This window comes from Bubalus kerabau, chromosome 10 (genome assembly GCF_029407905.1).
Source record: "Bubalus kerabau isolate K-KA32 ecotype Philippines breed swamp buffalo chromosome 10, PCC_UOA_SB_1v2, whole genome shotgun sequence".
In the NCBI taxonomy this organism is placed as follows: domain Eukaryota; kingdom Metazoa; phylum Chordata; class Mammalia; order Artiodactyla; family Bovidae; genus Bubalus; species Bubalus kerabau.
The window spans coordinates 45,104,039-45,118,530 of NC_073633.1; the positions used below are offsets into that span (position 1 = coordinate 45,104,039).

A 14,492-nucleotide genomic window follows, 5' to 3' on the forward strand; every position below is an offset into this window, starting at 1 on the left:
TTTACAAGTGGTTGACCAGAGTTCCCAGCACCACTTGTTAAAGAGATTGTCTTTAATCCATTGTATATTCTTGCCTCCTTTGTCGAAGATAAGGTGTCCATATGTGCGTGGATTTATCTCTGGGCTTTCTATTTTGTTCCATTGATCTATATTTCTGTCTTTGTGCCAGTACCATACTGTCTTGATAACTGTGGCTTTGTAGTAGAGCCTGAAGTCAGGTAGGTTGATTCCTCCCGTTCCATTCTTCTTTCTCAAGATCGCTTTGGCTATTCGAGGTTTTTTGTTTTTCCATACAAATTGTGAAATTATTTGTTCTAGCTCTGTGAAGAATGCTGTTGGTAGCTTGATAGGGATTGCATTAAATCTATAGATTGCTTTGGGTAGTATACTCATTTTCACTACATTGATTCTTCCAATCCATGAACATGGTATATTTCTCCATCTGTTAGTGTCCTCTTTGATTTCTTTCACCAGTGTTTTATAGTTTTCTATATATAGATCTTTAGTTTCTTTAGGTAGATATATTCCTAAGTATTTTATTCTTTCCGTTGCAATGGTGAATGGAATTGTTTCCTTAATTTCTCTTTCTGTTTTCTCATTATTAGTGTATAGGAATGCAAGGGATTTCTGTGTGTTGATTTTATATCCTGCAACTTTACTATAGTCATTGATTAGTTCTAGTAATTTTCTGGTGGAGTCCTTAGGGTTTTCTATGTAGAGGATCATGTCATCTGCAAACAGTGAGAGCTTTACTTCTTCTTTTCCAATTTGGATTCCTTTTATTTCTTTTTCTGCTCTGATTGCTGTGGCCAAAACTTCCAAAACTATGTTGAATAGTAATGGTGAAAGTGGGCACCCTTGTCTTGTTCCTGACTTTAGAGGAAATGCTTTCAATTTTTCACCATTGAGGATAATGTTTGCTGTGGGTTTGTCATATATAGCTTTGATTATGTTGAGGTATGTTCCTTCTATTCCTGCTTTCTGGAGAGTTTTTATCATAAATGGATGTTGAATTTTGTCAAAGGCTTTCTCTGCATCTATTGAGATAATCATATGGTTTTTATTTTTCAATTTGTTAATGTGGTGTATTACATTGATTGATTTGCGGATATTGAAGAATCCTTGCATCCCTGGGATAAAGCCCACTTGGTCATGGTGTATGATCTTTTTAATGTGTTGTTGGATTCTGATTGCTAGGATTTTGTTAAGGATTTTTGCATCTATGTTCATCAGTGATATTGGCCTGTAGTTTTCTTTTTTTGTGGGATCTTTGTCAGGTTTTGGTATTAGGGTGATGGTGGCCTCATAGAATGAGTTTGGAAGTTTACCATCCTCTGCAATTTTCTGGAAGAGTTTGAGCAGGATAGGTGTTAGCTCTTCTCTAAATTTTTGGTAGAATTCAGCTGTGAAGCCGTCTGGACCTGGGCTTTTGTTTGCTGGAAGATTTTTGATTACAGTTTCAATTTCCGTGCTTGTGATGGGTCTGTTAAGATTTTCTATTTCTTCCTGATCGAGTTTTGGAAAGTTGTACTTTTCTAAGAATTTGTCCATTTCTTCCTCGTTGTCCATTTTATTGGCATATAATTGTTGATAGTAGTCTCTTATGATCCTTTGTATTTCTGTGTTGTCTGTTGTGATCTCTCCATTTTCATTTCTAATTTTATTGATTTGATTTTTCTCCCTTTGTTTCTTGATGAGTCTGGCTAATGGTTTGTCAATTTTATTTATCCTTTCAAAGAACCAGCTTTTGGTTTTGTTGATTTTTGCTATGGTCTCTTTTGTTTCTTTTGCATTTATTTCTGCTCTAATTTTTAAGATTTCTTTCCTTCTACTAACCCTGGGGTTCTTCATTTCTTCCTTTTCTAGTTGCTTTAGGTGTAGAGTTAGGTTATTTATTTGACTTTTTTCTTGTTTCTTGAGGTGTGCCTGTATTGCTATGAACTTTCCCCTTAGGACTGCTTTTACCGTGTCCCACAGGTTTTGGGTTGTTGTGTTTTCATTTTCATTCGTTTCTATGCAAATTTTGATTTCTTTTTTGATTTCTTCTGTGATTTGTTGGTTATTCAGCAGCGTGTTGTTCAGCCTCCATATGTTGGATTTTTTAATAGTTTTTTTCCTGTAATTGAGATCTAATCTTACTGCATTGTGGTCAGAAAAGATGCTTGGAATGATTTCTATTTTTTTGAATTTACCAAGGCTAGCTTTATGGCCCAGGATGTGATCTATCCTGGAGAAGGTTCCATGTGCGCTTGAGAAGAAGGTGAAATTCATTGTTTTGGGATGAAATGTCCTATAGATATCAATTAGGTCTAACTGGTCTATTGTATCGTTTAAAGTTTGTGTTTCCTTGTTGATTTTCTGTTTATTTGATCTATCCATAGGTGTGAGTGGGGTATTAAAGTCTCCCACTATTATTGTGTTATTGTTAATTTCTCCTTTCATACTTGTTAGCATTTGTCTTACATACTGCGGTGCTCCCGTGTTGGGTGCATATATATTTATAATTGTTATATCTTCTTCTTGGATTGATCCTTTGATCATTATGTAGTGACCATCTTTGTCTCTTTTCACAGTCTTTGTTTTAAAGTCTATTTTATCTGATATGAGTATTGCTACTCCTGCTTTCTTTTGGTCCCTATTCGCATGGAAAATCTTTTTCCAGCCCTTCACTTTCAGTCTGTATGTGTCCCCTGTTTTGAGGTGGGTCTCTTGTAGACAACATATGCAGGGGTCTTGTTTTTGTATCCATTCAGCCAGTCTTTGTCTTTTGGTTGGGGCATTCAACCCATTTACGTTTAAGGTAATTACTGATAAGTATGACCCCGTTGCCATTTACTTTATTGTTTTGGGTTCGAATTTATACACCATTTTTGTGTTTCCTGTCTAGAGAATATCCTTTAGTATTTGTTGGAGAGCTGGTTTGGTGGTGCAGAATTCTCTCAGCTTTTGCTTGTCTGAAAAGCTTTTGATTTCTCCTTCATACTTGAATGAGATCCTTGCTGGGTACAATAATCTGGGCTGTAGGTTATTTTCTTTCATCATTTTAAGTATGTCTTGCCATTCCCTCCTGGCTTGAAGAGTTTCTATTGAAAGATCAGCTGTTATCCTTATGGGAATTCCCTTGTGTGTTATTTGTTGTTTTTCCCTTGCTGCTTTTAATATTTGTTCTTTGTGTTTGATCTTTGTTAATTTGATTACTATGTGTCTTGGGGTGTTTCGCCTTGGGTTTATCCTGTTTGGGACTCTCTGGGTTTCTTGGACTTGGGTGATTATTTCCTTCCCCATTTTAGGGAAGTTTTCAACTATTATCTCCTCAAGTATTTTCTCATGGTCTTTCTTTTTGTCTTCTTCTTCTGGGACCCCTATGATTCGAATGTTGTAGCGTTTAATATTGTCCTGGAGGTCTCTGAGATTGTCCTCATTTCTTTTAATTCGTTTTTCTTTTATCCTCTCTGATTCATTTATTTCTACCATTCTATCTTCTAATTCACTAATCCTATCTTCTGCCTCTGTTATTCTACTATTTGTTGCCTCCAGAGTGTTTTTAATTTCACTTATTGCATTATTCATTATATATTGACTCTTTTTTATTTCTTCTAAGTCCTTGTTAAACCTTTCTTGCATCTTCTCAATCCTTGCCTCCAGGCTATTTATCTGTGATTCCATTTTAATTTCAAGATTTTGGATCAATTTCACTATCATTATTCGGAATTCTTTATCAGGTAGATTCCCTATCTCTTCCTCTTTTGTTTGGTTTGGTGGGCATTTATCCTGTTCCTTTATCTGCTGGCTATTCCTCTGTCTCTTCATCTTGTTTAAATTGCTGATTTTGGGGTGTCCTTTCTGTATTCTGGCAGTTTGTGGAGTTCTCTTTATTGTGGCGTTTCCTCGCTGTGTGTGGGTTTGTACAGGTGGCTTGTCAAGGTTTCCTGGTTAGGGAAGCTTGTGTTGATGTTCTGGTGGATGGAGCTGTATTTCTTCTCTCTGGAGTGTAATGAAATGTCCAGTAATGAGTTATGAGATGTCTATGGTTTTGGGGTGACTTTGGGCAGCCTGTATCTTGAAGCTCAGGGCTGTGTTCCTTTGTTGCTGGGGAATTTGCTTGTTATGTCTTTCCCTGGAACTTGTTGGCCCTTGTGTGGTGCTTGGTTTCAGTGTCGGTATGGAGGCGTTTGATGAGCTCCTGTCAATTAATGTTCCTTGGAGTCAGGAGTTCCCTGGAGTCAGGGATTGGACTTAAGCCTCCTACTTCCAGTTATCGGTCTTAATTTTACAGTAGTTTCAAAACTTCTCCTTCTATACAGCACCACTGATAAAACATCTACGTTAAAGATGAAAAGTTTCTCTACTGTGAGGGTCACTCAGAGAGGTTCACAGCGTTACATGGAGAAGAGAAGAGGGAGGAGGGAGTTAGAGGTGACCCAAATGAGATGAGGTGGAATCAATAGTGGAGAGAGTGGGCTAGCCAGTAGTCACTTCCTTATGAGCACTCCACAACTGGACCACTCAGAGATGTTCACGGAGTTATACAGGGAAGAGAAGAAGGAGGCAGGAGACAGAGGTGGCCAGAAGGATAAAAGGGGGAAATGAAAAGGCGGGAGACAGATCCAGCCAGTAATCAGTTCCTTAAGTGTTCTCCACCGTCTGGAACACACAGAAATTCACAGAGTTGGGTAGAGTAGAGAGGGGTTAGGGAGGAGATACAGGTGACCTGGTGGGGAAAATGGAGAGTCCAAAGGGAGAGAGAGCAGTCAAGCCAGTAATCTCGTACACTAGTGAAAAATGGGTCCTGAAGATTGGGTTCTTAAAGGTACAAAATTGGTAACAAATACATAAAAACAAAAATTAGAAATCTAGAGTAGAGTTTGGAATTTCAAAAATGCGATGTTAATGCAAAGGAGAAGGAAAAGAAAGAGAGAAAAAACGAACAAAGAAAAACAAACAAGGTCGTGAAAGTAATAAAGAAACTACAGGTACAAAATTGATAACTAATACCAAACAGCAAAAATTAAAAATCTAGAGTAGAGTTTGGAATTTCAAAAATACAACGTTAAAAAAAAAAAAAAAAAAAAAAAAAAAAGAAGAAGAAGAATAAAAATAAAGAGAGAAAACAAACAAACCAACAAAAACAATGTCGCAAAAATTATAAAGAAAATACAGGTACAAAATTGATATCAAATACCAAAAAGCATAAATTAAAAATCTTGAGTAGAGTTTGGAATTGCAGATATACGATGTTATATAAAAGAAGAAGAGAAAGAAACAGAGGAAAAAAAAAAGTCACAGCAATTATGATAAAAACTATAGGTACAAAATTGATAACATATATCAAAAGGCTAAAATTAAAAATCTAGAGTAGAGTTTGGAATTTCAAAAATGCAATGTTAAAGAAAAGAAGAAAAAGAAGAAAAAAAAAAAAAAAACCACGGTCAAAAAATTATAAAATATATATATGAAGTTTGCTGAAGAAGAAGAAAAAAAAAAATAGGGTCTTTTTTTTTTTTTTTTTGCAAAGTAATAGTTATAAAAGTGAAAATTAAAGGACAATAGAGGACTTAAAAAAATTTTTTTTTAATTAAAAAAAAAAGAAAGAAAGAAAGATTGATCATAAAAATAGTAAAAATATATCTAGGTCTTTCTCTGGTTTTGTTGTGAGTATTGTGGGTTCAGTTCATTTTTGGCAGTTCCTCAGTCCGACTTATATTTCTCAAGATCTATAGGCCCCTTCCTATGTAATCCGTAGTAACCACAGGGTTTTAATCTATGGCCTGTAGCTTCCAAGGCGTTTCCCTCTGCTATAGCTTCTTCTGTTTGCTGGTCTCTTCAGTGTCTGGTTCCCGCCCTGACACAAAGGGGTCGGTGGAGGACCCTATTTTTTTTTTTTTTTTTTTTTAATTTAGGCTCACTTGTTCAGCCGCGCTGTGGGGAGGGAGGGAGGGATGCTGCAAACAGATATCACTGGCGTGCGCTCGAAGTGCCTCGGCCACACTGGGTCTGCCCCCGCTCACGGCGCGTGTAACCTCCCTGCCCACACTGCTTGGGCTCTAGGTTGTTCCGCCGGGAACAATCAGAGGCCGGCCCTGGACTGAGCTCCCAGGTCCAAGCCGCTCAGGTTCAGGCACTCGGGTAGTCCTCAGAGGTGCAGACTCGGTTGGGCCTGCGTTTTGTGTTCTTCCCAGGTCGAGCAGCTCAGGTGATGAGGTGTTTGGCGGGCGCCAATGCTGCGACTTATCGCCTCCCCGCCACTCGGTTATCTGGGTGTAAAACCGGCGCACCTTCTCAGGCAGCTGTTGACCGTCCAGACCCCCAAGAAGTTTTAGTTAGCAAAGAAGCCTGCTTACAGTTTTATAGATAGTGTCTCTCTGGGGCTGCGATTGCCCCCTTCCGGCTCTGGCTGCCTGTCACCGGAGGGGGAAGGTCTGCAGCTGGCTATCTCTGTTCAGTCCTTTGTTCTGTGCGCGGGCCTGGCGGTGTCTTAGGTTAGGGCTGGCTTTTCGCGTGGTAGATATCCCACAGTCTGGTTTGCTAGCCCAAATTATTTCGCTCAGATAGCGCTCAGGACATTCGGCCCGATTCTTACTCTAAGGGACACAGCCCGTGCCGCACTTCCCTGCCCAGCCCCCGCTTGCTAATGCCGTGTGCAGGCGTCTGCGCTGCTTCTCCGCTGGGGGAGTTACCGTAGGGCTCACAATCCGCGATTTTTAATTGTTTATTTTTTTTTTTTTCCCCTCCCTTTTATGTTGCCCTCTGTGCTTCCAAAGCTCGGCACAGATTCGGCAGTGAGAGGGTTTCCTGGTGTTTGGAAACTTCTCTCTTTTTAAGACTCCCTTCCCGGGACGGAACTCCGTCCCTCCCTCTTTTGTCTCTTTTTTTGTCTTTTATATTTTTTCCTACCTCCTTTCGAAGAGTTGGGCTGCTTTTCTGGGTGCCTGATGTCCTCTGCCGGCATTCAGAAGTTGTTTTGTGGAATTTACTCGACGTTTAAATGCTCTTTTGATGAATTTGTGGGGGAGAAAGTGTTCTCCCCGTCCTACTCCTCCGCCATCTTGGCTCCTCCCCCCGGTTTTAAGCTTTTTTTTCTTTTTTTTTAGATAAAACTATTCCACAGTATCACTAAGAATGTGTTATGAAAACTATTCAAAGCAAATATAAAGCAGTGTTATTAAGACTCAGAGATATTAGGTTACTTTTATAATTAAAGAACATTATTTACAAACATTATTTGCTTTATCATAGCCTGGCTAACCTAGAAATTTATTCTGTAACATTCTCTAGGCAAACTCACCTCTCACAATGATGTTGGTGGACTTTTTTGCAGGGTTTCCCACGTTATTATTGGCAATGCAGCTGTAAGTGCCAGCATCTTCTGAGGTGATGGCAGGTATGGTCAAAGTTCCTCCATTCAAAACAGTCTTTTCAGGCAGAGTCCCAAAGGACCTGACCCATGTGAGAGATGGTACAGGCTCTCCTCCTGTCGTGACACATACTAATGTTATGGCCTCTCCAGGATTTACAACAATAGGGTCATCCACCAAGAGTTTAATTGACGGAGACGCTAAAAGACAAACAAAAGAACATGCACCTATTTAGATCTACTAGAGCTAGACTTCAACAGTATGCTTCATATTTACACAAACAATTAAAATGAAATACTGTTCTCTTGTGCCAAAGTCTTATTGTATTGATCAAATTTAAACCTTATAGAATGGTTATTTATTTTAATTATGTGGCATAAACCTGTGGAATTTTACTAAGAATCTTACACATGGAGAGGGGAATTAAATTTTATGTATTCTTGAATTATTGTTTCACAATTAGAAAGATGAGAAGAATTAAAGTTTTAAAACAAAAATCCCTTTCTCTTTTAATGTTGACAATCACCATTTGTTTTTGTCCTTCCAGGTTTAAATATTGAAGCTGTTTAGTTCTTGTATTTTCATGGTCAAGATCATCCTCAGGTCAAATGATACATATTTTGCAAACTGAACACAATCAAGTAAGGAAAAAGATTGCCAGAGGTTTTTACCAGGCAGTGGGCCTAGTTTTTCATCTTGAAAGGAATAACAAAATCATGTAATTTAAAGCATCTCCAATATTTCAGCTCTAACCTCTGTTCAGAAAGTTTAGGCAGTGTGAGTTCTCATAACCACTCTTTTAAAACTTAGAAGCAAATAAACTGCTTTTCAAAAATAGTCACCAAACTATGATGGCCACCACTCCAACATTTGAGTTTTACCGATCTCCAAAGTAAGTTGTTCGAAAATTTTCATGTACAAAAAATGTAGATAAATATCCATTCAATAAAAAATGCTTTACTGCAGACTTTTCATCAAAGAAAGTAGAAACTGCACAAAAATCTGTTCAGACACAGTACTTTCTTTTCTGCCTATATCACAGTGTCAGTCTATGTAGCACATTACTAAATAAGAACAGAAGAAATGCATTATGTTAATATTTGAGTTCATACATTCATAAATATTTGAGGCCAAATTTAAAACTGAAATCTATCCATATTTGGAATACAAAGTATTCAACTGTACTGTCTAACTGCTTTTAGATATTAATTTCAGCTCAGAGTTGGAGAGAGTTTTTCTCAGAATGAAAGGTAAACTCCCTATGGGGTTCAGTATTCTGCCTTGATGGAATATATAAATATTCAAATGAATATATATATTCCACTGTATATATAGCTTGCCTTTGGGGACATAGGTGTGCCTTGAGGGCATTATACTAAGTGAGATAATTCAGAGACAGATCCCATATGATCTCACTCATATGTGGAGTATAAAAAAAATAACCAAAAAGCAAAAGAAATGCACAAGCCACCCCCCCCAAAAAAAAGTAGATATAGAGAACAGAGTGCTGATTACCAAAGGGAAAGGAGTAGGGGAAGGGTGAAATAAGTAAATGATATCAACTGTATGGTGATAGATGGAAACAAAATTTTGGGTGGTGAGCTTGCTGTAGGGTATACAGACGTAGAAATATAGTATTGTACATATGAAACTCATAGACTATTATAGGTCAGTGCTGTCTCAATAAAAAACAAATTTAAAAAGATGCCAAGGGAGAATAAGAAAACAATTCCATGTTACAATTATGGTTCTGTGTAATGGGGATAGAAAGCCTGGGTGACATTTTTAAACACTGTTGGCCTTTCTAACATCATTGTAAGTAATATACAAGTTTTCAAAGTATTTTAATTACCCTTCTGAGGGGCTGACTACTAAAATCTATGATTAAAAACATGTTGGGAAAGTCATAAAATTAAAATGAGACAAAAGGCACTGCAGAGTTTGGTAGAAAAGAAAGTATTTCAAAATGCTATTTAATATTGCTAAACTGATAAAAAGATACTACTAATGAAAATTTTTAAAAATAGATAGTATACTTATTTATTGACACAGCATTATGAAACAGTAGTAGAAATTCTTACAGCCCAGTTTGAGGTAAACAGTATAATTTTACAAAGGTATTTAGTTAAAACACAAGTCTAGAGAGTCCAATAGTTATATTAATAAGACTCATTTGTTTTACACCATGTTTTAGTAAATTAAAAATCCCAAGGCCTAAGGACCATTAATAGTATATGTTTAGATTATGGAAACACACAATGGTGATATTAAGTCAAGAAATATTTGCCCCTGAAATTGACTTGTATAAGGATGAGTTGTTTTAAATATACTTGTATATTTTGAGGACACATAATAAAAAATTTATTAATTTTGCTTTACATTTTTAATTTGGAAGTTGAAACTATTGTTTTTTCAAGATTCAGCATTTTTTTAGCGCCTCAGGCAAAAGTGAATTGCAAGTGAATGGTATTATTTTAAACAGTGTTTTTAAACTCTTCGACCACATTGATTCCATGCGCTGTTTCTTATTTTGTACTTACATAGGTAATTAGGAAACTAAGAAAAATTGATCTCATCGCATTAAATCATGTACATGGCTGAGTGTTCTTTAAATGTCTATTGCATGCTTTGCTTGAACTACTCCATCATTACATAAGAACAAATGTACAAAGCCATTGAGATCATCAGCTTCCTTATAACCGTGAGACAAGAGCATTGGTCAAAACCATGTTGCAGGATCTAAACATCCAGTCATTCTTCACAGCAACATGTGAGAGACGGATTACTATTTGAAGTTCATTTTTAAGTTAATAAAGAAATGAAACACAGAAGTTAAAAAGGGACAAGAGAAAAACAGAGTGGACAGTATGTTAGTTTTTATTTGGAATGTTCATCAAACCAATGTAAAAATTAGAAAAAGGTGAACTACATAAAGTAAACAAAGGCAGTTAAAGTTAAGTGAAGAAGCATTGAATGGACGATGGATGAAACTAGGGGGAGGGAAGGGAGGGAACATATGTTTACATATAGCTGATTCACCTCATTGTACAGCAGAAACTAACACAACATTGCAAAGCAACTGTACCCCAATTAAAAAATAAAATAAACATCACATATGATTTTAAACATGTTTATAGTTATCACCAAATGGCTCAAATTACATAAAAATTATTCCAACGAAGTCCGTTTTTAACATGACACACAATATCAGCCATAAATACTCTATGTACACAGTGCTCATAAATAAGTGCCCATCTGACTTTCAGAATGAGAATCTTGCCAGCACTCAATGATGGAAGGCATGGGTCATCATAGCAATTGTCTCAGAGACTTGACTCTTTCCTTAAGATTATTATGTCAACATTCTAGCATGTTTGATATGCTCTGTGGTGCAAACACAGTAGATAGATAGATCTATAAATTATTGGTCCTGGGAGGGATGCGATGAAGTATAATGACAGGCAAACAAAGAGAAAGAAAGGAAAAAGAAAGGAAGGGAAAAGAAAGAGAGGAGAGACCAAACAGTCTGTGGTTTTTGTTTTCCAAAATCCTAAACCCTTTAATAACTATAACATGGAAAGTATATTTTAGGAAATCTCTCTGAGGAAGAGAACTCTTCCCAAGTTCTCTTCAGCTCCTCCCCTCCTGGCAAACAAAAAGAAAAGTTTTTTTTGGGTTGAGCAACAGTTACTTCAGTGGATCTGCGACAGAAAGAGGACGGGCTTCTTGGCTCCCACACCAAATCCCAAACATTTGGATATTCAAGAGTAAAGAGGATCGCTGTGTCCCTTCTTGGTTGAGGTCACTAAGTGTGACTGGCTAGACAGACATAGTGAGTCCATGGGGCAGGCTCCATGCCTCAGGGGAACAGCCCCAGCCCTAGATGATGGAATGGAAGAAGCGGAGAGATAGGTCAGAACTGAATGTGACAAGACAATTGGAATGAAGGAGATGTTAGGTGATCCATGCCCTTCAGAGATCCAAGTCTCATGTCCCACACCATGGTGAAATAAAAGCAACCCCTAGAATTTAAACAAAATCTGGTGGAAATGGGAAATCCATGTTACCAATTTCTGAAATTATGGCAAAATAGATAGTTGAAATAAAAATGAAGTTAAATTATAGAATAATAAAGATATATTTCTTTCAAACCTGAGTTTGTAGGCAGGGATTCATACCCATTAATTTTAGTGAGTCAGTTCCTCATGAGGTCCTCTGGATGGGCAATACAAAGGTTTAGCTTGGGGTTAATTAAGAATACATTCTGTAGGAAGAAAATACTATTTTAGCCAAGGTCAGTGACTTTTTTTGGTGCTTTGTTTGGCTATTACCTAACATAATAGCTTGCTGAAAATAAACATTTCTTAAAAAAATGAAAACAATGCAATAATAATCATCTTATATTTTTAGAGATTTAGCCCTCCATGGATCTGGGCAATTTTTAAAAAGGAACTTAGATTTCTATCCCTGACTCTGAATAAATGGATGTGAAGTAGTTAACTACAGTAAAAGCTGCCATTTATATTGAGTTAGAAATACCCTAAGACACATAATTCCTTGATTGAAAGGAAATTGACTATTGAGTCACAGAGAAAAATCAAAAGGAAGGAAGAACATAAAAACCAAACCAAAAAAAGAAAAACAACCACCATCACCAAAACTCACAAGAAAGAATTATAATAAAAAATCCATAGCTAGGATGGTATTTGTCTTGGCTTGAATCATCCCAAAATCCGGTCCTGATATAAGTAGATCATTAGGGTGAAGATCCCAGGAAGCATATTGAAGGAGTAGAGAAGAGATAAAGAAAGGGAAAACATTCAGTAATGGAACAGGAATGAGTGGTGGTCACTGTGGGAAACCTGACTCCCTGCTGTTGGGAACCCTCTGGGAAACTAGAAAGAACACATCCTCGAACTTTTCCTCTGAAAAATGAGGAGGCTGACCGGGGTGTTTATCTACCAACCCCTGTCCCTCATTAGTTAAGGACTCTTCTATGGGTTTTAATGTCCCAACATTCTCCATTGTCTGAACACATTGATTAGTCTAGAGAGTTTTCAGACAGAAGGACATGGAAAAGAAACTGTCAAAAGAAACAATAACCTCCAGAGCAAGGCAGTCACAGAGCCTCCTAGGGCACCCTTTCTGTGTAAGTTCAATGACCAATAGTTGGCCACATGGAGATAATGTGAAAAGTATACAGAAAAAAAGGAAGAAATTAGTGGTGAGTTGGGGCACATTTACTCATCAGGATATAAGCACAAAATAAAATGAGTAACAGCACAGCATGAATAAAAGGAAGAGGAAGTGAAAATATATACAATTAACTTTCTGTTTCTTTTCCAAGGATCTACATTTTTCAAAGTGAAAGAATACTCACATGCTAGACAAACCAAGTCTAGCTTCTATATGGAGAGACATGCTATACATACAGATTTGAGGAATAAGATTTCTCTTGCAAAAAGAAGTCATTTAACTGAGATACAAGAATCACTATATTTTTGTGCATTTCATTGAAATTCATTTTAAACAGACATTTCAATGAACATTTCATATAATAAAAAATGAGAGAATATATTAGAAGTTGATTTGAAAATTCAAAATAATCCACCTATGTAGTTGAAGTTATTATTCTAATATTATCATTATTGACAAGTTGATTGATTCTCATGAAGTCCAGGAATAATATATTACTAGGAAATTCTATAAAACAATGCTCCAGGATATGACAATATTTGAATAGCAATCATAAATAGTCTCTAGAGCATGAGAGAGCCTCTGCTACAGATATAGAAGCTAACAAGCATTTTTCACTTTTTTTTTTAAATGTCCATAGCACAGACAGTCCTGCAAATGATTGAGAAAGCAGAATACATATGTTGCTTCATGGAACATAAAATTTTCCTAAAAGAGACATTCTGCATAATAGCATCAGTTCCAAAAAGAGTTTCACTAGATAGGTTTTGTTTGATTAACAAAATATTATTTATTGCTTATTTTTATTGTTACTAGGAATAAATGCTTTTAGATATTGTTTGTTCTGCCCAGTATAACACTTTTCAACATAGTCATTTAATACGTGTTTATTGAGCACCTACTGTGTATCAAGGCCTGTGACAGGCACCTGGAATATAACAGTGAACAAAACAGCCAGAGCTCCTGCACTCAGTTTTACATCCTAAGGCAATGGCACCCCACTCCAGTACTCTTGCCTGGAAAATTCCATGGATGGAGGAGCCTGGTAGGCTGCAGTCCATGGGGTCGCTAAGAGTCGGACACGACTGAGCGACTTCACTTTCACTTTTCACTTTCACGCATTGGAGAAGGAAATGGCAGCCCACTCCAGAGTTCTTGCCTGGAGAATCCCAGGGACAGGGAAGCCTGGTGGACCGCTGTCTATGGGGTCGCACAGAGTCGGAGATGACTGAAGCGACTTAGCAGCAGCAGCCGCAGCAGGACAAAAACCTGCTATCTCTCATTGTCTTGGGTGACTTCACATATTTAAATCATCTCCTGTTCTCTGATTTTGGGTGCATTTGTTATTCTTGACCAGAATATTTATGCCATCACAGAACAATGAGTAAAGAAATTTGCCAATAGGTATTCTTCAATGAAATCAGACTTTATAAATTAACACGGGTTTTATATATATCTGAATCCAGTCATTAAACAAGATAACAGAAAAAAATAGAACTACAACTTGGTTTCCAAGGTGAGCAAAAATACAAAAGATTAAGTCAAAGCTTATTTTAGTCAATAAGTTATGTTAATAGCTGGGGTACTAATACTTAATGGCCTGAAAATTCTTTATAATATTTTTAAAACATGATGGGAAAAACATCATCACCACACATATCTCCGTCCTTTGGTCAACAATCCCTTACTGTTCCTTCCAACAGGTGAAATTGGCAAAACATGGTCTCATTCAATTTTATCAGAAGTGGGTGTCATCTGCAGTTGCAGCAGAATCCTTGAGGGTCATCACTCATGGAAAGAAAATCCAAGCTAAAAAGCACTTCCAACCAAGGGATCTGTTTTCCAAGGAATTTCCAGTTCTAGAAGATACCGGCTTTTTAGGGATAGGGCCAATTTGCAAAGATGCCCTCCTCACAAAATCAGCATAATGTGAACTTGCTA

The 14,492-nt window shown here is 37.1% G+C and overlaps 1 protein-coding gene across 1 annotated transcript in view; it reads right to left on the reverse strand.

Moving 5' to 3' along the window:
* Positions 1 to 14,492, reverse strand: part of MDGA2 (MAM domain containing glycosylphosphatidylinositol anchor 2) — a 919,168-nt gene that overhangs the window by 320,204 nt on the left and 584,472 nt on the right. Inside the window, exon 6 of the mRNA XM_055537535.1 lies at positions 7,286 to 7,555. Coding sequence (XP_055393510.1) covers positions 7,286 to 7,555 — 270 coding nt within the window. The remainder of the gene's footprint in view (positions 1 to 7,285; positions 7,556 to 14,492) is intronic.